General features: G+C 43.6%; 1 protein-coding gene across 1 annotated transcript in view; it reads left to right on the plus strand.

Moving 5' to 3' along the window:
* Window positions 1-22,863, plus strand: part of LOC125702761 (uncharacterized) — a 41,573-nt gene extending 18,710 nt beyond the window's left edge. The window contains exon 5 of the mRNA XM_048966470.1: window positions 21,608-22,863. Coding sequence (XP_048822427.1) covers window positions 21,608-21,997 — 390 coding nt within the window. The 3' untranslated portion in view covers window positions 21,998-22,863. The remainder of the gene's footprint in view (window positions 1-21,607) is intronic.
* The last annotated feature ends 1,241 nt before the right edge of the window (window positions 22,864-24,104 follow it).

The raw sequence follows: 24,104 nt of genomic DNA on the forward strand, positions 1-24,104 counted from the left end.
GTGTAGGTCAGACAGGAGATGTGTACTTTTTTTTGTGAGGAATCAACCAGAAAGAGATGCTGAGTTCAATTCTCCTTACTACGTTTTGTAGGGGAAGGTATTTCAACAGGAAACGGGGGGGGAAAAGAGGGGTTCTCCTTATAGGCACTGCAGCCACGAGTCACCTCAACTGTTGTAATCAACCTAGTGCTGAAACTTGAACAGTTGAGTGTAGAACCAAGAGGAGAATGCCTCTCTAAGCTGCGTGTCTGGCATTTCTCCGCCTTGCAGCTCCCCTATGGAAAATGTTGCGTTGTCTGTTCTACACAGTGTCATCTGAAATGGGGGGGAGTTGTTGGTTTGATCAGTTGTGCAGCACCAACTGGAGAGGAAATGGATGGGAGACTGTGGGTCATTCAAGCTGTAAGAACTCTCCACCTGTTTTGCAACAGCAATTGCCCAAATTGTGCAGGAGGTCTCCCTGTGCTGCCTCACCTTTTCCTTCATCAGCATTGAGTAGTTCTGTCCTTCCCACATTGTTCCTTTCAGTGGTTTTTTATTGCCTTGGTGGGATTTCTCCCTCTTTCAGCTCCTGAGCCTTGCTCAGTGAATGGCTCTGGTGTCCCTGTGCACAGCTAGCAGCTTCAGGTAGCATTTAGTGGCAGTTAAAGGAAGCTCTCCTCCCCCACCTGCCCCTTTGTTGAATGAATCTAAAAAGGCTTTTATGGAAGGGGGAGTGCAGGGGGAAAATTAAAGGGCTCATAAAAGTGAATTTTAAGAAAAGCCTAATGAAGGAAATGAACCTCCTGAGAGATCAAAGCTCAACCTGCTGTGCCAGTGTAGAGAATTTAGGCTTTTTCTTATGTTTCCACTGGCATGAAAGTACATGCACAAACTTCTTCCAACAGATTTAACTCTTAATTTTCTATGCCGTTGGCACCAGTGGTCTGCTTCTCTTTTGCTCAGTGCTAAGACTTGACTATTTCAGTAGGGATTTGCTTCTTATGTTAAGCCTCCTTTTGCTTTTGTAGAGGCTTGGGCATCCCAGTGGTGCATCAGGCCTGATAGTATGGGGGTATAGGGATACCACTTCTCCTCTTTCAGGGACCAGGTGAGTTCTGTACTCTGCTTTATGGAACTGCAAGGAAACTCCTGCCCTGAGTAGGAGGTATGAAGGCGGTCCCTCCCTGTTTTCTGACTTCTAGCTCTACTTCTCAAGAGGTAAATAGTATTTGAGGAGGGAATACTGATCTCCTGGTCACAGAATGTTACAAAGTCTTAATTTTAAGTTTTCTTTAAATTGGAAGAAAAAGAAAAGGCTCTCAGTGGGTTATGAAGGGGATGGAAATGCTGACTGAGTTGCACGTAGTTCCATTAATCATGGAAAGCGAAGTGAAGGCGCTTAATTTTAACCAATTTTTGTAGGCCAGACTCCCCGTGCCTGCAGTTTTTCCATTATGCATGTAATCTTCTTTCTGAAAAGGTCTAGGTTTGCTTAGTATCAGTTCTTTGGTTGTTGCGGATTAAAGACTGGATGGTTCAAATTTGTCAGGGGCTGGCTCTGCTCTCCTCTCCTCATCTTGTCACTTGTCACCCTCGCGCAGGTCCCAAGGCTCTTACTTTTAAAGTGTTTCCATGTGTTTGAGAAGAGAATAAAAATGGGGCTGCACAGAGAGCCTTGTGCACTCACAGCTTCCCAGAGTGCTAATGAGGAACACATTGGCAGTAAGTGGCTGAGTAGAGCACTGTAGCAGGAACAACAACTTGCACACTGCCTTATTTATTGCAGGCCTGTTTCTCGGAGAGAGTGGATGTCAGCCTGGATTTGGACTTTCACCTAATCTTCTCTGAAAGTACCTGGAGATATTAAATGGCCACCTACTCAGCTGCTGGACTTCAGCTTAAAAGCCAGTCCAAAAGCCTGCTTCTATGAAAGCAATCTGAAGGCATGGTGGTGCTGTAGGTCATGGCCTCAGGCTCTGCGTAAAATATTTGACCTGATGTATATATTTATATATATTTATATATATAGTGTAAACCGAGGGTGATTTTTCCATAATTAGAGCATTGCTGGTACAATATTGGTGCATAATCCTTTCTCTTTCCTCCAGGAGGTGATCCTGAAGCTGCTGTAAGAGCATGGTCTCCCAGAAACTACAGCATAGGAGGAGGCGATGGTCCTTGAGTCTGTGTTGAGAAATAAGCCTTCTGTAGCACTTTGCTTGGGAAGATATAAGGGGGAAAAAAAAAATAGGGCTTGGAGGCCGTGTTCAGGGATGTTCACCCAGATTTTAGGAACTTTGTGGTCATATCCACAGCCAGAGTGTGACCTTCATGTTAGCCCATTGCCTTAAATATTATTACTAACATAGGAATAACACATGGATCAAGAGGAGGATTTACTCTGTGGACTGGTGCCTGTGTTGCGTTGCTATTTTGTCTCTTGCCTTTCTGAATGCACGGAATTCATAACCCAGTCTGTGCCTGTGCTTCACTGTTGTGCCCTGTTCTCTAGTATTACTCCCTAATACCGAAAACAATGAAAAGCATTCCTGTCTAAGTCTCTTTTCATGGGAAAAGCTTGAGATAACTGATAGATCTTCTTCTGTGGTGCTTCCAGGAATTTACAGCAGTATTGAATTTGGCCCAGTGAACATCGCTACACTTTAAAAGCCAGTCACTTAATTATTTGTAGAGTTAGTTGCCTGTTGAGATTCACGATTACCCACATGCATCCTAACAACTTGATTAAAATATCTTTGAAGCATGCTTGCTCTGCTTTTCTCCGCTTACCTAGATCTCATCAGACCGAGCCGTGATGGAAAGCACTTTGCCTGTTATAACGCTGGCCTGCCAGCAATTAGCTTACAGTTACAGCAACCTAAAAACAATAAATAGTTCTAAAGGGGTCATCCTGAAGGTGAACAGAATAAATTTTTAAAAGGAGTTAAGCTTATTAATAGGCTAACCCAGGTGCTTCAGCAGTGAAAATTGACATTGCTCTAATTTACCCTGGCTGAGAACTTCACCCTCTGCATTAAATTACACAAATTACTATGAATATTGCAAACTACAGTCAGTCCCTTCCTGCCAAAGGATGAGCTCATGATACCTCACTTGCCTTATGAGGGGGTTGCAGTGACCAGACTGGGACCAAAGATGCAAACTCTTTGCAGCTCTTTCCGACTGCAGTCTGTGGCAGGATTGGTGATTTCTGTTAAACCATTTCTTCATCAGCAGCAATGCAGGAATAACGATCCCTGGGTTCCTCCTGGAGGTGTGGGAGTCCCTTACAGTTTGTGTGAGTGGGATGGGGTCGAACTGATTTTGCATTCAGTCTGTCTTAGTGTCACAAACACGTGGCTTCCCATGGGGATGGTGTTTCCCAGTCTACCTGGGAGTCAGTTCAGCCCTGCACAAATCTGCTTATTTCCCTCAGACTTTTTACTGCCTATTTACAGAATGAGGGAGCCGAGGCAAAGCTGTCGCCTCACTTGTGCTGGAAAGTCTCAGTGAAGGAGGAAGCTGGCTCAGATCGAAGCAGATGCTATGTGGGAACAATTACCTGAGAGAAACTCGGGGAGGGAGTGCAAGAGATAATGAAACACCTAGGGATTTGGGAGTCAGCTTTCCAAGGAGCAGAGGGGTTAGCGGTTTAGAGCTGGAGCTTGCAGCTGTGGTGAAAATCAGCTTCCTTTTCTGTTTCCTCCTCCTTCTTCCCCCAGCTCGGGGGCCGGAGCAGCGGCTGACCTTTGGAGCACGAGTCATGCTGCCAGTGCAGAACTTGGGCTGTGGTGGTGCTGCGCTGGACACGCAGATCGCTGAGCTCAGCTGCAGCCCTGCCTGGTGGGTCCTGAGCCCATGGCCTGTCAGCAGTGGGGCTCGCTGCTGTGTCACGGTTCTGTCACCAGCTGAACCCCACGTGGATGTGAACTTAATGCCCTTGAGCTCCAGGAGAACAAGAGCAGGATGGGTGCCCAGAAATCATCCAGCCGCAGATTCCCTGGAGCCCACGGCTTTGTGAGATCCCCTCCCATTTCACTTTTGCAACCAAGCACTCTTATTCCATCAGAAAAAGCTGGCTTTGTTTTCAGTTTACCTATGTGGCTTCCAGCTCTGCTGATAGGGGGTTTAGCACATGCTCTGATAGCAGGCTGAGCTGGGAGGACAAGGGGATGAGTAATGCTTGCCGGTTTCTGTACCTGTTGAGCCAGAAGATCAGTTTTAAGGCTGTTCCTTTCTGTTCAGCCCAATAACAAAACTTGTTTTTGTTTGGAGTGATCGACATTGCTGCAGAAAGGCTTGCACTGGTCAAAGTTCACAGCAGCACAGGGAACAGCAGTTGCTCAATGGTGCAAGCAGAAATCTTTGCCTTTATAATGGGCTTCAGACTTGAAAAGGCCCGTCAGCATGCAGGTATCTCCTTATGAGGGAGAAGCCTGTGTTTTGTGATCTTGGAATGTAAATTTTATGTTAAACTCATCTCGTATGCTGTCGGACCACATGCAGTGAGAACTGCATGGTGTGCAAACCTGTGTGGTTTTCTAACCCACACTGAGGGGTTTAAGTTGCACTGTTTCAAAACCAGGGTGCAGTTTGGCCCAATTCATACGTGGTTTCTGTTCTGAATCTAAGCATAAAAGCTGTGTTGGATGCTGGAGGAGATTTGAAATACTACTTTACAATAGAGGAGACTACTCCCATTTTTCTTGAAGACTTGATTAACTGAGGCTATCACATGCAATCACCTTGGCTGTGTTGAAAATGTGTCCGGTTAGCAGTTTCTTTAGTAAGCACAGAGTGGATCAGCAAAGACTTGAAACATCTCTTTGTTCCTTATTTGTTATTGTTTCACCTGCCTTGAAATGGTAATTGCAAGTGCTTTGATTCATGGATCAGAATGCAATTTAATTTCAATTGTTGTGGGCCCGGAATGATGCTCTGGAAACTTCCCCATCAGCAAATCCTCCCAGATCCCCCAATTTCTGCCCCCCCCCCCCCCGCCTCTCCGGCAGCAGCCCTGCATCTGTGATGGGAAGATGCAGGGAAACTTGTCCTTCTTCTAGTGATGGATTTGTGGTGCTCTTGTTCCCCCTTTTGTTGTTTATTTTTTAAGCTTTATTGTTTAACATACTTAGATTACATCCTTGGGCCAACGTGGAACTGAAGGAAGCTGTGCTCTGTACTCACAGCAGCAGAGGATCCTCCTTTCTATTGATTCAGACTCTTGTAGTGGTCTGTCTGGATTTTCTGTACCTGACAATTTTTCACCCTGTAACAAACCAGCCTTAATGCAGACTGAAACTTGCATTTAAGACAGCGAAATGTTTTGTTTTCACTGTGCTCCGAGCTGCAAATTAGTGTTGCTGCTGGTATTACCAGTAGGAGATGCAGACCGTGCTGAGGGTTGGGAATATGACTGCCAGAGAATGGCTTCTGTGTTTGTTAGACCAGCCTGTGTGTAATGCTCTGAAAACAAACCTGGGTTCTGATCGGAGAGAAACAGTTCCAGAGCTGAAAACAATAGGAGGAACAAGCCTGGAAGGAGCCTTAAGAAACCACGTAGCTCAGCTCTGCTTCAAGAAGGGCCAGATTTACCTTAGGTTATTCCTGATATATGTCTCTCATCTGTTCTCCATTTGCAGTGAGGAGTACTTTAACATACTGAATGGAAGGATTCGTCTCTTGAGTATTTCCCCCCCGTCTCCTATGGTTCCAGTCAGTATTGTTACTCCTTGTTGAATCAAGCCAGTGTGCAGAATTGCTTTTGTTCACTTTTGCCTAACTGAAGATGGGAGGGGAGGTGCGGCGGCAGGTTGGAATTTGCAGATCTTTTCTAGGCCGGATGCTCCCTGATGGTTCAGCCTTGTCTAATAGAGATCAGCTGGGAGGTATCATCATCTTACTGATTTCCTCCAAACTCCCTTCAGTTCTGCACTTCCCTTAAAACACAGCACCTGTGCAGCTGGTGGTACCACTGTGTGGATGCCCCAGAAATACAAGAATTTTTGAAGGTAAATAGTTGTTTATTGATGCCTAGCTTTATTTTTCCTTCTGGGTATGCTACAGAAGGCTCACTTGAGCTCTCCTTGCCCAGGCAGATCTATGGGATGCTATATCCTTACAAAGCTTCCAATACTATTTGAGTTCAACAGAAGTGGAAGCTCACATGAGGAAGATCCAGGGGATCCACAGAAGCCTGGAAGTCAGCGACACTCAGTCCTGCCTGGAAAATCAGTTAATCACTTGAGTGCTAAGAAAAGCCCTCAATGTCTGCGTGCTGTGATGCTGCATGCGTGGCTGTACCCTGCAGCAGGAGAGCTGATTGGAAGGTCAGGTGCTGCAGAGTGATTAATTTTGAGGCAGCCAAACCAAAGCAATGCTGACACCTCAGCACAAGAGGGTGCAATAGGTTTGCAGTATAACCTAGGCACGAGGTGGGTTGTCCCTTCTGCTGCAACAGTGCCAGCATTGCTAAGGCTTGCCTCACAAGCCTAACATCCTGTTAATTGGTGGAGTTTGAGCTGTGTGAGTTTGCCTCATTATTTTTGAGTCCTTTTCACTCAGTGACTATTTCCATAATTATGGTAATTAAACTTGCTGGGTTTCTAATTATTATTTTTTTAAATAATCAGAACTGTAGCTGAATTATGAGTGTGCCAAAATGAGTCTGGCAAATCATAATTTTAGTTTGCTGCATTATAAATCAAAAGCAGACTTGATTTCCCAGCTTGCTGGATGTTTTGTTAACCAGATCATTCCAGCTCTCCTGAGGCCTTGTATGCCGAGAGCTGTCCCTGAACGAACAATCAGGCTTTATAAATAGATCTGCAGCCTTAACAAGAGCATCACTGCCAGATGCTGCTGAAATAACTTGGGGACTTGTGCACAGAGGAAACTCCCTCATCTGGGGGCTGCTGGGCTCCCATCCGTTATCCAGGACATCCCCTTGCTTGTGAAATTTCAGAGAAGCTGTTGGGATGCCTACGCTGGGGTCATTCAGGAACATTCCTGTGTCCCTCAGATGCTGGACTTGCCAGCAGCTCCTCCTGATAGGCTTGCAATTGCAACAGGAGTCCAAGATTGGGGTTTGATCTATTGCTTCCACTCCTGTCTTGTGCAGCAGTAACTCCTCTCTGCCTAATTAGTTCTGACCGGAGTGTAGCTGTGCTGTCCCTTAGCATGGCAGTGACTGAGCTGCCTTCTAAGGATCCCTGAATGTTTAGCAACAATTGCGAGGGGTGGTCCAGCCTCCTGTCTTCCCCGATGGATCAATTTCTCCTTCCAAATCCTCTCTTGTACTTGCTGCCAGCTCACTTGGCTGAAAGCACTGGCATTTCTTAACAGTTTAGGTGGATGGCAGGCAGCACACTCCAGCTTGTGGCTGAGCAGTGATCTCAAGCATCAAATGTGTAAGTCTCCAATAAGCGATTAACTAAGAAGTACAAAGTGCTGTGAGATCTGTGTCAGGAGTGATGGTGCTGGCCCTTCAGGTACATCTAGATGAGGTAATAAGGGTCATTAGTCTTCAGAAGTACTTGAGCTCTTTTGCATTTGGTAAGGAGGCAGGGATCTTTTGAGCTGAATGCGTGAGACCTGCTAGAGGTGATGGAGACAAGGCCAAGTAAACCCCTGTGCTCCCTGTCCTTCAGTGTGGCTTGTTCTGCAGTCTGCCACGTGTAGAGCTGTATGGCTGACATTGCAAAACGATGGCCTTGCTCACAAATGTGCTTCAGAAGTGAGCGGGGAAGAATGATAGATGAGCTCTGTATGTTTGGGCAAATCGTTTGGGGTCTGTGTCAGTTTTACCTAGGAACCAAAGCGCAACTGAATGCAGTTCTGTGGCATTACTCAATATCTGAGTCTGTCTGTGGTTTCCCACATGTGGAAAATGTCACCCCCTGTGTGGGGAAGTACTTGGGACACAATGACTGTGAACTGCATAGAAGTACAATGGATGGAAGCACCATTACTGTGGGAGAGAATTACTTGCTAGCAAAGGATGATGCTCCTGAAATGGCTCATGTTGGATCTCCCATAGCCTACAGCCAGAACACCTCCAGCTATGTCTCACTGAGTGCTTAAACATACAGTGGCTGCAGTGGTGAGAAATCTGAAGTTACGTGTTTCCATCTTTAGACATGGTGATGGAATGTGTTGGTCCATCTCCACGCTCTGGAAAATACGCCTTGGTCTTTCTGGAGAAGTACAGATTTTGTAGGGTTTTTTGGTAATTTTTTTCCTGATTTATCTGAATGCACTTCATATTTTGTATGCTATGTAATTTCTGACTATTTTCTGACTATTTGCTAACTTCAGTGTTCAGATTTCTGGGTAAGGGAAAAAGGGAATCATGGGCTGGAGTCATCTCTAAAAAGGGAAGATAACACGCTTTCACATCTGGAGCTGGTTTCTCAGAAGCCAAACAGCTGAGGCTACCTGATTCCCAGCATGTGGCATGCTAGGTTGGAAACACTGGAGGTACAGTATATCCCAAGTAACTGCTGATCGCGTACCGCAGGGAATGTAAACACATCACCCCATGGGTGGAAATGTTTGGCTAAGGAGAACACTGTTTGCAGTCCTTAAATATGTGCAAGAAGTGCCCCCGTGCTCAGCGGTAGCGTCTGTACGTCTTTGTCTACAGGCAGATATCAGAGGCTGAGGGAAAAGGAGCTGCTTTCATCTGAAATGAGGTTTATAAATACATACATATAATGTATTGGAGAAAAAAAATCTAAAGAGGGTGAGACCTCGTGAGTACCAGTCGGGTGCTGTGATCGTTTCTGGGAAGATGCTGTCAACAAAAATGCACACATGCTTGCTTGCTTACTCATAACCACTGCGATCTGTGGAGCGTTCTGCTCGGACAAACAAGAGCAGGGATGGCCAGCTGGGTCACCACAGAGCTCTGAGAGCATCTTGAATTAACAATCAAAACATTCTCTGCTTTAGCTCGATGGCTTTATGCGCTACTGATGCCGCCATAACAGGCAGTGCAGGTCATGAGATTCTCATGGCAGCACTAAGGCAGGTCGTTGGGTGGGATTCTGTCATCCTGCCTGTTACGGAGCCTGCTACGTGGAATGAAAATAGGTGTGAAACTTCTGTCCTTCTGCTTAAAGCATTCACTTCTTCTCTGCCCCAGTGATAGGGCTGGAAGCTAGGGCAGTATGTAATGTAAATCAGTGTTTCACTTGTTCACTTTTATTGCTGTTAACCTATTGCAGTGACCTACTCAAGCATCCTTCAACAAAATGACAATGTAGTACGTGGGGGAGAGAGGCTCCAGGGGAAGATCCATGGAAACTTGTATGGGGAGCTGCTGGAGTTCCCTAAAGGAATTGCCCAAGGAGAAGTCAGGCTGGGGAGGACGCTGAAGTTCTGGCTGCCACACATTGAATTGAGCACTGTTACTAAATGTGCACATCTCTGGTCAGCACTTTTCCCATCAGAAAAATGAGAGCGGAGCAATTTCTTGATTTATTCAGGAACGTATGACAAAGCAGGCTGCTGCTCCGAGCTCTGAAAGCTTTGTTTGTGTGAGCTTTGCAGGGAATGTCTGCGAGTGAGAAATAGGCAGAAATGTGTTGGCAGCTCTTCACTTCTTATTGTTAAGAATTGTATAGTCAGTGAATGGTGTCTCACCCTTCTTCTGACTTTGCCTCAGTCTTAACAGTGCTGGTTTCTTAACTTAAATATCTTGAAAGTAACTAATTGTGCTCCTTAGTTTTCCAGAATTGGTCCAGGAAATGCAGCCTCTTTCAAATTCTCCTTATGTTCTACTCTGTCCTTGTCTGCTCATCCTTCAGGCTTGCACTACTGTCTCTTTGATTTAGATGTGATGCTAAGCCTATCTAGTTAAGTCTGAGCTGGCACTTTGTGAAGGGAAGTAAATACTTGCAGTCACCTGCATCTACTGGATCCAGTTTCCATCTGTCTTGTGTGGAGGACTGTGATGTTTTTACACCATCACACCTCTATTACAAGATGCCCTTTTATACCTCTCACTCAAACAGCTTGCGTGGTACTGTGAACAAATTAAATGGTGGGGCAAACGGGTGCAGCTCTGCAACCATATGGAGCTATGGGTTATGCTTGCCCTGTGATATTTGCTGTCTTGCATTTCATATGCAATATGGGGAAAATGCTCTTTGCATTCGGAGTGGGACAGTGAGCTCTTTCCTTCCTTTTCCCATAACATCTCTTTGAGGCAGACTGCTCACACTGAGCTAAAGTCTTCAGCAAATCCTCTGCTACATTACTGTCTGTGCATGAAGTGCATGAATCTGGGTATGGAGGTCACCCACTGAAAATGGGAAGCCCTGACTGGCTGAGGCTCATCCTGGTGTACTGTTCCAATCTGCCTGTGCAGTCTGCGGCTCAGCCTGTTGTCACTTCTCCCATATTCTTTGTGTCTTGGGAGCAGAGAAAGGTGGCTGGGAAAAGGAATTTGTCCATCAATAACCAAGTACTGGTTTATAGAGCGAGTAGAGGATGGGGGTAGTGGAAGTGTGTTATCCTCTTGGTGCTTTGATTAGCTTCCAGTGGTTGTTTCTTGCTTCAAGCCAGCTGCCTCCTCCTTACTACCATTTAATATGGGCCCTGGGCTTTCGCAACCAGATGAAATCCCTGCAGTTTTACTGCATGTTTTAGTATACAAAATATTCTTAGAATATGTTAAAAAATACAAAATATAAATAAAATAAAATATAATATAAAAAAATAAAATATATATAAAATAAAATATGTTAAAAATACACTGTGAATACTGAGATTCTGCAGCTCTTTCCAGAGAATCTCCCTCATTTCTGTAGATTTAGTAAGTGTCAAGAAACAATTTAAGGGTCATTTCATGCCCTTATGTTTATTTTAAAAAGTGCCAAAGGATAACTTTTTGGCAAATGCTTGCTCAGAGTTGCACACTTTGTACTTGTGGTTTTATTTTTTTTGGTAATGGTGACTTTCAGCTCATGCAAGCAATCAAAATGGAGCTTCATTTGGGAAATAAGGTGTATCAAGTGTGCTGTATGCAGATAAATAGTTTTTGAAAAGACAATAAATGTAAGTCTTGAACTAATTGGAAAGTATACTGATAAAGATTTAGCTCCCACCTTTCAGCATGCAGATTCTAAAATGTCTGTTAATGGTTCTCAATTAGTCATATGATATCTGGCCACACAGATGTGGCAGCAGAATAGCTGACGGCGGGTAGAAAGAAACGTGCATCTAAGTCATACGAGAGCCTTGCTGAGGTACACATTTCTACCTTGAACTTTTCTTTTTCCCTTTGTCTTTCCAGGCAATGGGTGTTCTCTTCCACCTGAGCAGCCAGAAGGAGGATTTGTCTTTTTTTCCTATTTTGAATGGGAAGTATAACCAGGGGGGGCATGGTGGGCTTCTCACGAGCCCTTTGCAGGTTGGGGTTGTGGTGAGCTGGAGAGGAGCAGAAAAGTCTGTGTTCAACAGCAGACATTTGCTGCAGCCTGTTCACTGACTGAAGCCTGGCAGTGGAGCAAGGACGCAAGCAGCAGGCTGGCTGCAGTGATAAGGTGTTTCTGAATGCATGAGTTGGGTGTATTTTAGTGGTACTGAGCCAAATTCTGCTTTCATTATTGAACCTGGAATATAACTCCATTTGCTTTAATGGAGCTATATTCCAGATTTACAGTGTTGATGGAAAGAAGAGGGAAAAGCTTATGCACAGAATGGGTGGGAGGTGGAAAAATTCTGTTCCTTTTCCTACCGCTGTGTTCAGTGAGAAATCAAGATGACAGCAGCTTCTATTCTGCTAGTGCAAATTGAGACAAATTAGAGAATAGATTAACTAATTATTATAATGTCATGGCAGCGATGCTCTAGTTGAGGTTGCAGAAGGCATTCCATTATCAGCTCTATTCTTCACAGTTACCTTTTAATTGGTGATATATTTGTGTATAAATTAAGGCAAGAAAGCCTCTGGCCTTTTTTGTAGTCATTAAAGAAATGCTTCAGCGGATTTTGGACTTAGAAGGAAAGAGGAACCCTTTACAATGATCAGAACAGACGGTAATGCCTCACAAGGGGAACATTTGTAAGAATGGAAATTCCTTTTTTAGACCTCACAGTGGAATACGAGTTAGATACACATCTGATAAACAGGCTATTTTAAATCTCTGTTTGGGGATATGGGAAAGTGAAATGCACAGCTGGCAAGCTAAATCTCATCATACTTCACTTCTTAGAAATAGACAGTCGCCAAACAAAAGGCTTTATTGCAGTTATTCTAATAACTACTATACATACCTGTATGTGTATGTATATCTCCCTTCAGAGTACAGCTGCAGGAGGAAGCTGTGCAAGAAGATAGTTTGCATTTGCAGTGTTTTGGAGGTGGCTGGAATTCTCCTCAATTCTCTTAAAAACATTGATGTGCACTTCAGGTGTAAACTGTGTTTCAACTCCTAATAAACCCCTGTACAGAAATCTACTTCTGGTGTTGTATTTGAGCTCTGTTATGGCCTTAGAAGATAGAGAAATCTATTAGAAATGTAGCATGTCAGTGCTGTAATCCTGACAGTGACCTGTTCCTGTGTTAAAGCTCTTCATCTGTGCTCTCTTCCCAGGGTTTTAAGAATAAAGCCAGGGCAGGTAGGATTTCTGGAACATCATTTGTCTCATAGGGTTGCAGCTTAGGCAACTGGGAGGGGGCTGAAAAGAAGCAGCATTTAAGGCCCCTTCCAAACCATTCTGCGATCTACCTGATGACAGCTGAGTGGCTTTGGCTGTCCTAGTGATATTCCTCTGGGGCACTGATTTGGGGAATTACCTTGTGGCAGATGTCCCCGTGGCCTGGAATCAGACTGTAGGAGCTGGGACTCTCACTTTCCTGGGATTCTGCTCTCTTGTTCCGTCACACTTGTTTCAACTCAACTGTTCTGCCTCAGAGGGCAGGGATGGGTCTGGGAGGTTGCTTTGGTAGCTTTGTGCCCAGAGGACTGGGGACTCAGGTGGGCAGATAGTCTTCTGCAGGCTGCTGTCAGAATGGGCACATGGTTGCAGCATGGCTTGAATCACTGCTTTCCCTTGAGAAACAACAAAAAGACTCTCAGCTCCATGCATGCTGGACTTGCGCTTGAAAGCACTGAGACCCTTTCCTACTCCTGGGACTTCTGCAATTGCTTCAGTAGGAAGGACTGTTAATTTAAGTATGCAGTTGATGTATGTCATCCAAATCAAAACATCTTGCTAAGAATGTGATTAAATGAAATTCCTCAAGTAAATTCCTGCCATCTGGAACAACTTTTCCATATTTTGTTCTCATTGACTTTTCAGAATTCAGCTCAAAATGTATTTTCATTTTTTCCTTTGCTAATATTTAGTTTTCATCTCCCCTAGACTTCCATAAAAATCTGTAAACCATTTTGGAATAATCATTAGTAGAGAGAGGGGGCTGCACCCAGCCAGCTGGTGCCACTTCAACTGGAAGAGAACAGAACAAGCTAGTCAAGTGAACACGGTCCCCAGAGAAGGAGATGAAGGAACCTCTGCCTGGGGTTTGGTTTGCCTGTTCCTCATTTTGAATTATCCTCTTAGTATAGGCCTGAAGTCTACTTTAGGGTCAGAATGCTTTGTGTGCATGCATTCAGAATGTACAATACAAAGGAGCTCTAAATACGTGGACAACTTTCATCTTTTTAAGTCTTGCATGAGACAAGCTATGCTTGAGACTAAGGTTTGGCTAAACAGAGGTGAGAAGGATCAGGAGGATATGGAGGCACTTATCACTGTGCCCATTGCCTTTAGTGACCTATTTAAGCATAGAAATATGAAGAAATTGTTGCACAAAGATTGTGGGAATTTCAAGAATAACCTGAAAGAATACAGCAAATATGCGGAGTGTGGAGTGAACTTTAGCTGAAATGAACTCGCTTTCAGATTCCCAACCCTTTATCTCTACTCACTGGTGCTTGCTTTATTTTTAATGGTCTCTTCCAATCTAAGTTCCTTGAGAATCTGTAATCTGGTCTTGTCCCCAGTTGTTTGATGTTCTTTCACTAATTTTGAACAACCTTGCTTGTTTCATGTTGTGTTATTTGAGTGTAAAACGCAAATCTGCCTAGTCGTGCTTTGCCTTGCATGCTGGGGCACTGTGTAGAAACACCCAACTGGAAAAACCCAACAATCAGTCATTGAGCAGATTGAAAATATGGAGAGATTTGCACTGTAACATAAGCAGCTATTTATTCATTTTTTTGTGAGTCATTATTTCTGATGCAAATAATTTACAAAAATAGCAGTGAGGGAAAACTAAATTGGGACAAATGCAAGAATTGAAAAACAGGAATCCAAAATTTATGTTCAGCTGGAACTGTTTGGTGCAGTTTGTAATGGCTCTGAGTTGAGTCAACGTAAACACTTAAGCTACAAAAAGTGAGGAAAAATGGCTTGACAGGGCTCAATCCTGCAGTCCAATGAGCTCTTCCTTGAATTTTAGTCTTGTATTAAACCTGATCCCACTGAAATAGGTAGCGACATCCCATTGCTCTGTGCCTCTCCACATGAAGATGGCTGGTGCCTACAAGATCCTGCTCACAGCATTGATTTAGAAAAATGGTAATTTGTGATGGAGGGAGAAGACGCTCCAAGATCTGCATTAACCCCACTTAATGTCTTCCAATTATCTGAAGCTGGGGATATTTTGCTTTGGGATCCTGCTGTAGATGAGGCACACAGGTGTGTATGCCCTCGTATTGAAGATGTTTTACCCACACACTTGAAGGTTTCTCAGGTGGGAGGGAAGCTGATGTGGTGCTGTAGGATGCAGGTGGGTCATAGAGAGGTGGTTTCTGCCAGGGCTTAGGGACAGCCAGCATTGACAAGACATCTTTTGTTACTTGTCTCTTGACTTCTACAACTAATATATTTAAGACACATTTTCTTTGGAAGTTTTGGCCTATTCTCCTGTTGCTGACCCCAGTGGGAGTAGGGCGAGTACTTCTAACATTCCTACTCCCAGAGTTCAAGAAACTTCCTTTCTTTTCCCTTGAGCCCTCGCCACAGATCTGTTGTGAAGAAAATGATGAGAAAATGTTCCCTCATCTGACTTCTTGTTAATGGTGGTAGCTCTGGAGCTGTGCTGTTATGCTGTCAGATTCCAGATTGCATTTGCAAGCTTATCTACTAGGAAAACTACTCGAGTGCTATAAATAGAGATAACCATGAATAGTTTGATTAAAAAGTTTGTTTACTGTTTTGAAGTCTCCCATTCGTGGAAAATGTTTAAGGCAGCTGAAGTAACATTTTTTTTTTTTTTCCTGAAATCCTCATTAGGAAGACTCTTCAGTTTTGGGGCAGCCCAATGGCAGAGCTGTTGGTTTGGGAAGATGGGTAAGGTGGAGCTGCTTTAAAGCAGACTGGAGTCTGTTCTCAGCCGTGTCAGTCGCTCTCTCACCTCCCTCTAAATTTCTTGCAAAACTGTTCTTGTGCTGTAGCAATGATGTGTAATGAAGGATTTAGTGGAGCAGGATTATTGTTCTCCAGCCAGTCCTAGTATGCAAGTAAACTGGAGCTTGGAAGACACTGGGAGACAACAAATCCAGATAGCACAATGTCCCCCTTCTCTCTCAACCTCCCACCTTGAGGTCTTTACTGAAAAACAACGTGGGATAGAATCACTGGGGAGCATAAGATACTTATTTAAAGCCTTTAAAAAACAAACAAAACAGGTACTTGTTTATGTTCCTAAATTTGGATTTAGTTGGCCAATGTTCGGCACTCATCTCTGAAAGCTTTGGCCTCAGTGGACAAGCTGTAGGTTGTTGTTTTTTTTTTTTAAGCTGCAGACAGATTAAGTGGAATTCTGTTTACCTGCCTGGCAGCCTTGCAGAAATAGGGTGGCAAAGCCACAAAAGGAAAGAAATGTTCCATCTTTTAGAGGGTGACATCATTTGCAAGTCAATGAATGATCTCCCATTTAGGAACTTGCATAAATGGCTGTTAATGCTTGTTTGGCAGACCCTGCCAAATGGGGTCTGGATTAATGTGGTCATTGTCCTAGATTTATGATTCCCTTTTTTAAAGTATACTCTTATATATTCAAATGGAGCAGAGGCAATATTTCAAGTGTGAAGTGCAGCATACTGACTGTAGAGGTCATGTGTCAGGAACTGGAATTACCGTCCTCTGCTGCGGTTTTCTTTATTGAAAAAGTCATTGTACTCTGAATGAAGAGTTCCTTTGAGCCTTTAGCTGTTCTTAGACCTTCTCATTATTTCTGAAAGACTTGCACTTACACCTGGACCACGCTGAACTCCTTAATCAAAGTTCCCTGAAAACTTGGGGAAGTTTCAGTCCAGAATGGGATTTCAGCTCTGTGGCTTCATCCCTTTCCCGGCTGATGTTAGAGTTTATAAGCAGCACAAGTTGTTAGAATTTCCCTGTCAGTTCCTATTATAGGAACCTGATTTTAGTTGATTATAACTCTGCCAGACCTGCACTGCAGGGCTGATGTTTTCCATACTTGATTTTTTTTGAAAGTTCCAGTTAATGTGGCTCATCTGTTTCTCAGTGCAAAGGAGAGGGCTGGAAAAGATGCTGTTTTGCGTGTGTGCTACTTTTTGAACTAGGAATGTTAGAACTAGGATTAGTTCAGATGGCAGCTTTCTCATTTTATGGTACTGCCTTCAGCACGAGCTGGGAGTTGGGCTTATAACTCGTGTGTTACCTGCTTGCAGGTTTATCCCCTGTGATCCTGAGGGGTGCATGCAAGGGGACTGAGCTCTGATAGTACAAACATTGCAGTTATGGAATGACAGACTTCTACAGTGCTCCACTAAATGGCTTTATTCTTCCTCATTCCCAGTTTCTGATTGAATTCTGGAGACTCTAGGATATCTTTTTGATATTAAAATGTAAAATATGAAATCTGGAGTTTTCATGACAGCGTTAGTGAAATAACAGACTAGAGCCATAGTCAGTATTTTCAGTATTCTGATTATACAGAATTGTTTATACAGAATACTTAAATTGTTGCCTTTGCATAGGCTTTGTGTTGGCTGTGTGCTTTGGTGTTACTTGAACCTACTTTACATCTCTTTTGACCTGGTAAAAACTTCAGGATAGCACCCAGCTTAGGACAGTTGGAGTGGGTTTGAAGCACATTGTTTACTTCTGTTTCTAGGTTATGTTGCTGAATGCAATCTCTCATGAAAATGCAAAGAGGCAATGGAAATAAGATGGAATTGAACTTATTTGAACTTTCAGGAAAGAACTTAAGCTCCCCTTAATTTATTTAAAATGTGAGTTGACTGCCCAGGTCTGTTCTTATGTAGTTTGGATAAATGTTCTTCTCCTTAATCACAGCAGAGATCGGCCACCAGTTCTCTGTATGTAAACTGTGTGCATAAGGGCTTACATTAAGGGTGAACTTGGGGGAATGATGTTCCTGGTCATAAAGCAATTAAACTAATATGTTCTGGAAGAGGATAGAAGGGAAAAGGGATGTCCTTTGGCTGGCAGTTACCATTCCAGCTCTGTACATTATATGAATTGCTGGCTGTGCACCATACAGCTTTTTTTTCTCCGCAGTCATCCCTCTACAATGTTCTTTAAAAGCTGAGAATAATTTGTCTTAGCATATGTACGTTTATTTTTATGTAATTGCATGTACCATCATGTTAACTTTGTGAAAAGGTTGCGCCTATTGTACTTAAAAAAACCAAAGTGATTATCATTGGTTTGTTTTGTTACACAATTGTTTAAATTATTATAAGTTACCATCATTGTTTCTTGAGTCCAGCTGTGTTTATGGATTAAGATCTACTGACTCAAATATTTACAGTGTTCCAAAAATTATGAGAACATGCAGTGCTGGGGGTTTTCCATATGCTGCTTTATTTCTCCAAAAGAATCCTCCATCACAACTGGAAAAGTACTTCTGGACCAGAGCAGCTTTTGTAAAAGGCTGTCAGGTACCATTTATGTCTGTCTGCACCTCGGCAGTGTCAGTGTCCAGCAGCACTTCCATGATTTCCACAACAGGCTGGAATTGTTGGCAGTGTTGGGTTCTTTGGAAGGCTTGGTCCAGCTGTGGGCACTGTCTGACCCTTGAGGTCTGCTCAAAGCCTGTGGTAGATGCTCAGATTGCACTCCAGGCTGCTCCAGTTTCAAATACCTTTTTGATGGGGGTTACCTGCCAACTCAAGGAGAGTGTGCATGGGTCTGTCTGTTTATCTGAGCAGGGGCAACTCCCTGGAAATCTGGTGTCTTGTCTAGAGCACGTTTGGACTCTTTTTGTCCAAGGCTGGTTAAATTTTGCATCTGCATTTACACCATTTTGGGCCAAGACAACTTGGAGTGGGGAATTGGGGCTGTCAAGAGAAGCACTGCTGCGTATAGGTAATGAGCAAGGCCCTGTGACCTGGAATGCTGCAGTTTTGGGAACACAGCTCTTGCACAGGGAAACTGCTCATTGAAGTCTGCTGGATTTGAGTTAGTGCCCATAAGCCCATGCTTAAGGGACATCCTCAGGCAGGGTCTGAGTCTGCTGCTGTGGAAGCCATAACCCAATACCAAATAGCAAGGGGGTTAGGAGGAATCTTTCCCTCCTGACCAGCTACTGTGCAGCAGCGTGCTGCCTGGTTGTGGTGTTTTTCCTTTGCAGCACAGAGTACCAGCTCTTGCTGTCAGCGGGTGTTGCGTTTGTTGGGCCACCAGACAGTCACCATGGTAATGGCTGTGAATCGTTCTGAAGAGGGGAGAGGAAGGGACGTGAGAGGTCCTTGTGCTTTGCTGTAAATAGAGCAGAGTGTTGGAAAAGCCGAATCATCGGGCCTTGTCCTGCACACACGCCCTGCCTGGCTGCTGCTGTCACCCTCTGTCCTGGCTCTTTGGGCTGTGGGTTCCTGCTACTTGCATTGAGCATAACAGACCTCATGTTATTTTTGGCACCTGCTTTGTGGCTTTTTTGTTTTTGTTTTGGCAATAATGAGTTGGCCATCATTCTGATCTCATCCATAAAGCACAAGCTGTTTAAGAACACATCCATTATGGAAAGCAGGTGTGGTGCCCAGCTACCAAAGCACTGATCAAACATCGGAGTGGAGACCCTGATGGGACTTGGTAGACCTTTTCATGAGTTCTTCTTTCTAGTTCCATAGCAGTGTTTAAATAGAGCATGGGTGACTAGGGTGGTCATTTCTGTATGGCTCTTTGTGTACCAGCTCTCTTGCACTAGATCATACAAGCACGTGCTCCTATGTTTGGATCTGAGACTCCAAGTATTTAATTACTGCAGTGTAACTTAGTCTTAAGTGCTTTGTGCGAAAATGATCCTTTCTGACCCGTTCACCTGACAGCATTTCAGTCATGAGCAAACCTCTGGGCACAAATGCTCTTAGTGTTGTTTGTAGACAGGCTGCTCTTTGCCTGCCATGGGAACCCCAGCAAATTGGCCTCTGGGTTGTTCCTTGTTTGCAGAGCCTTCTGTCTCTCCTAGAGTTCAGTTGCTTTTGCTTTGTGTCTGATTATCTTGAATTCACATTACTGGGTCTTGGGTAGTGAGTTGTCATCCCCATGGCCCATGCTCACTGTGGGTGTTGGTGGAGCCAGCGTTCATCCAGTGATGCTTCAGTTGGGATGCTGAACTCTGATTAAAGCTGATTTTATGACAGCTTTATATCCAAAGCATTTAAAAAGAGGAAGCCCATTGTTACTTCTAGCGTTGAAATAAGGTGCCTGCTTCTTCCTTCTCCAAGGCACCAAGCAAATGAACATGTACTTGAAGTTTAGGAAGAGTGAAGTCTTGTTCTGAAAGAAGGCCTTGTGGTATTTTGTTTCATTAATATCATGGTAAACCCCGGATGTTTTAGTGGGTTTTGAGGGTTTTTAAAATTTTCATTTCTATTGCATATATCAGAGTAAAAGTTATTCCCACATGGATAGGAAATATCACTAATGGAGCTACAGATGCTTTATTTTCCTTTGTACCATGCTGAGAACTCACCTCATTGTGTCTGCCTGATTATAGAATGAAATACAATCCTCTGTCTGTCTCTATTTTTAATCACTCGGTTTGGATAAAAATATTAACCTAAAATATGAAGCCATGTGAGTATTGAGAGCAGTATGAAGACAAAGCAATAAAGCCATCTATTTTCTGCTTTTCTTCCTTTGGCATACAAAGGCGCATTCTACTGCTGAAGTCCTCGTATTCTTCCTGAGATGCTTGCTTTCTTTCATTTACATTTAATTTTTTAATCGCAAGTGTTTGTGTCTGTGTAGGTGTAAATGCCAATGTAACAGTGGGAGGTGGATGCTAAACCTGTTGTGCTGAACTGCCGTGCTCTCCTTGGGATTTTCAACCAAGTGTAAGATATCTCAAATATACAGAGCACTCCAGGACTCTTGCTTATTTTCAGTGAGTTTTTGCACCTACATGTTTAAGCTTAGTAAAAATAATGGCATCGGCTCCTAAGGTTGCTTAGTAGCTCGTGCTCAGAGACCTGTCCAACTTTCTCTAATTGTAGTCATTTGGGATAGCAGCTACATGCCAACTGCAGACTAATATTTTGCTGGAAATCTAAAGAGGGCTGATCTGTTTGATGCAAGGATGGAGATAAACAGCCTGCTGTGTTTTTAAGACATATCTTTAACTTCACAGGTAGAGATGCTTGAAATAAGTAGAAAGCAGTAGTTGAGGGGCTGTGAGCTTTGAGCCTTGTCAGCTTGGGTCTGAACCCAAATATGATACTCCAGAGGGTGTTGGTAGGGCTACTTCAAGGGCTGGACACCATTTTTGGCCTTAGAGCCAATGCCCCGTGCTGACCGTAGATGTGGTCATTCCATGGAGATGTTTCTCAGGGGCCGAATGTGTGTAAACAGCCTGGTGCTTGTCAACGTCTTCATGTTTGCCTTCAATTGGTGCTGTCTTTTCAGTGTGTGGTAACAAATATAAAGACAGTTCTTGTGAAATCTAGTTCTTTCATCTGAGGAATTAGAGATAAATATCAGCTTAACACTCAGTTATCTAGTACACTTATTTTGCTGATCGGAGTACAAAACTTCAGAAAGCTTGCATCGAATTTGACTTGTTCATTAATTCTCTGCTGGAACTGTAGTGTGAGTCAAGTCTGCAGGTAATGGATACAGCAGTTCAGTGATGCTTGCGTGCAACTTGTTTGGCTTACCTGGATGATATCAAAGTGTATGCATTTATTAAAAATACAAATATCGTTAACCCCGATGAATGCGAGAGAAACCAAAGAACCAAAGCACAGCTATTTATTTTAGAAGATTCGCTCAAACCTGGACGCCAGTGAACGTTACTGTGCCAACTGAGCAGATAAGAAAATAACCTATAAATATCCATGATAAGAATTTAAAACTCTGCATTTTTATTGAGTCGTAGTGGATGAACGTTTGACCAGCAGTCACAGTGAACATAAGACAGAAATAGCATTCACAGAAGTCTTAGATGATAACACATCACTAGCTTCATTGTATATTTTCTGTTTCATGGTGACTACAGAGGACCAGAGTCCGCAAAACAGTCTGTGCTCATACAAAAGGCACCCCTGTATAGCAAATGAACAAAATGTTCTTGGATCAAGCTCCAGTTTTTTTATTTTGTATTTTTTTTTTTTTTTAGGCCAGAAAAAGCTATTTGAATGCTCCCACAGCTTTCCTCTTCACCTCTTGTACTGTTGCATCCTCTGACATCATACTGTGCTTCCAAGGAGAAGTTTATGGTGTCACGAAAAGGGCCTCAGAAGTTCAATACGCTGTGACACTGAGGGAAAGTGTCTGTATGTTTTCAAACATTATGGAAATAGTAAGCATGCTTTCCAAAACTGTCAGAAATATATACTTTGAAAAGATGAATGCCTATGTGGGATTAACTCCTCATGTTACACATGTACTCTGGAGTGTGTTTTCTCCCGCTGGTCTCCGGAGCCCAGTATCTCAAATGGAATCTGACACACCACACCAGATGCTAAGTAAGGCCTTTCCAAATGGAGGTGTGTGTTTTCTGTGCTGAATGTAATCTTTCCAGACCTAGGCTGTGTAAGTCTGATGGGAGTTGTCCTGCTGTTTTGGAACAATTCACCTGGCTCGGCCACAGCCCGTCCTTGGATGTGTTGTTGTTAACAAATGTGTGTGGATGCTCCCCTCCTCCCCCTGCCTCCCATCAGCCCCGGTGCCTCGTTGGTGTGATGCCACAGCTATGGAGCAGTACATATGAGTGTATTTCTAGGAAACGTTATGCAAACTAGCTCCAAAAAGGAGGCAAGCATAGGAAAATGATGCTAATGCTATCCCTGAAGTAGATAAACCTGTTTCATATGGTTTTTTTTTTTTTTTTTTGTTAACAGGAGGCAATTATATCATCTGCATGTGCTGTAACAGACTGGTACCACGTATTCTTAGCTAACACTGAACAGCTAATTTGTTGCAGATCCCAAGACTCCTCTTAGTTAGATCTTAGAAGATATGGTTTACCTGGATGTAAAACAAGACATGCTCCACTAACATTGGCACTCACTAACTCAGTTACAAATAGCTTGTCACAATGAGCATAACCAGTTATGACAGACATCTGGCTGGGATTGGAGGTGTCCCATACCTTGTCTGGAGGAAGGAGGGCACTGAGCTTGCCTAAACTCATTTAGTTTGAAGAACTGACGTGGTAGATGGCACGACATTGTCAAACTTTCTTTTCAGATTTTGACGGGGGTTAGAGAAGCAAGTGCCTTCTAATTACAATGTGCAGAGTGTCTGGGCTGAGAAAAGAGGAGGAAACATGAATGTGAGGGTTTTTTGTTGCTGTTGTTAGGTTTGTGGCTAGGGTTCTTATCACACTGAACAGATGTGTGCTCCAGCCTACCCCCAAGAGCTCCCAAAGAAATAAATGTTCACCCATGTGTGGTACAGTGTAGTGACTGCCATGTGTGGTGAGGCACTGCTGCTTCTGCTGTTGGTCTGTCTGGGGGGCTGTCCTCTAGATAAAGTGCTGTTAACACATCATCTTTTAAGACATGACTTTCACGTGGTGGTGGTGACAGGTAATATATACTTGTTTCCCTGAAAAAAAAATAAAAAATTCTGTTAGCAATGACTTGCTGATTGCCTATTTATTTTCACAAATCTTCTGATGTCAAAATATTTTGATAAAAGTCTGGCCTGTATTAAGTAATCAAGAAAATAATTTCTACTTCCAATTTCATTTAATTCTTGACTGTCAAATAATGTAACAAGCTTATTTTTAGATCTTGGGAATATATCTTGAGGTGCTGCAGAGAGTGAGCAGCAGTGGTTTGCGCACAGCAGATGCTGGGGAATGGGGAATGTGCTTGATTTCAAAGCATGGCGTATGTTGGGATTGAGAGGGAGAGTGTGACCAGAAATAACACCAGCACTGGGTTAACGATCACAAAATGGCCAAATGGGTTTATTAAAGAAAAATGCCTGCTGCTTACATCTGTCTCATTAAGTCTGTGGAGTAGGTCTGCAGTGGTGGGGTACTGAGGGGTGCTGCCCATAGGGTGGTGTGAGGCTTCTGCTCTGCCTGAACTATTTCTTGTATTTCAAGAAATGTGACTTCTGAGCTTATTGTACATCTTTGTAGTGCTCCTCAAGTTGTACAAAGAGTCAAGAGCTGAGCTGTAATGGATCTTTCTTCTTAGCTTGGCCGTTCTGGAGCGCTGCTGCAATGCCATTTTGTTTTAACATACAGCAGGAATTTCCTGTATTCATCCCATTGATGCAGAAAACGTTGAAGTTGCAGAGAAAAAGGTATGTGGAAAGGGAGGGGGCTAAGGTAGGGCAGGAGAGGCACATGGAACTGCGGGTTGAGGGGCTGATTTTCAAGGATGTGGGCTGTGTGAAATAGTCTTGAGGCTGTCCCCAGGCACCTGCCAGTGCTGGAATTCCCGTTGGAACACCGTGGCAAATTGGGCCATGGTGGGAGAGCTTGGAGTTGGGAAGGCAGCATGAGACAGTCAGGAGCCAGGCCTGCATGAATGGCATCTCAGAAAGCCAAGAGCTCAGGGTGCCTGTTTGCTTTTCATTTGATGGGCCTTTTTGAAAGGGGGAATGTGAGCAAAAGAAGTGAATCTGCCCTAACTGTAACTCCCATTACAGCTGTA

This window comes from Lagopus muta, chromosome 19 (assembly GCF_023343835.1).
Source record: "Lagopus muta isolate bLagMut1 chromosome 19, bLagMut1 primary, whole genome shotgun sequence".
Lineage (NCBI taxonomy): Eukaryota > Metazoa > Chordata > Aves > Galliformes > Phasianidae > Lagopus > Lagopus muta.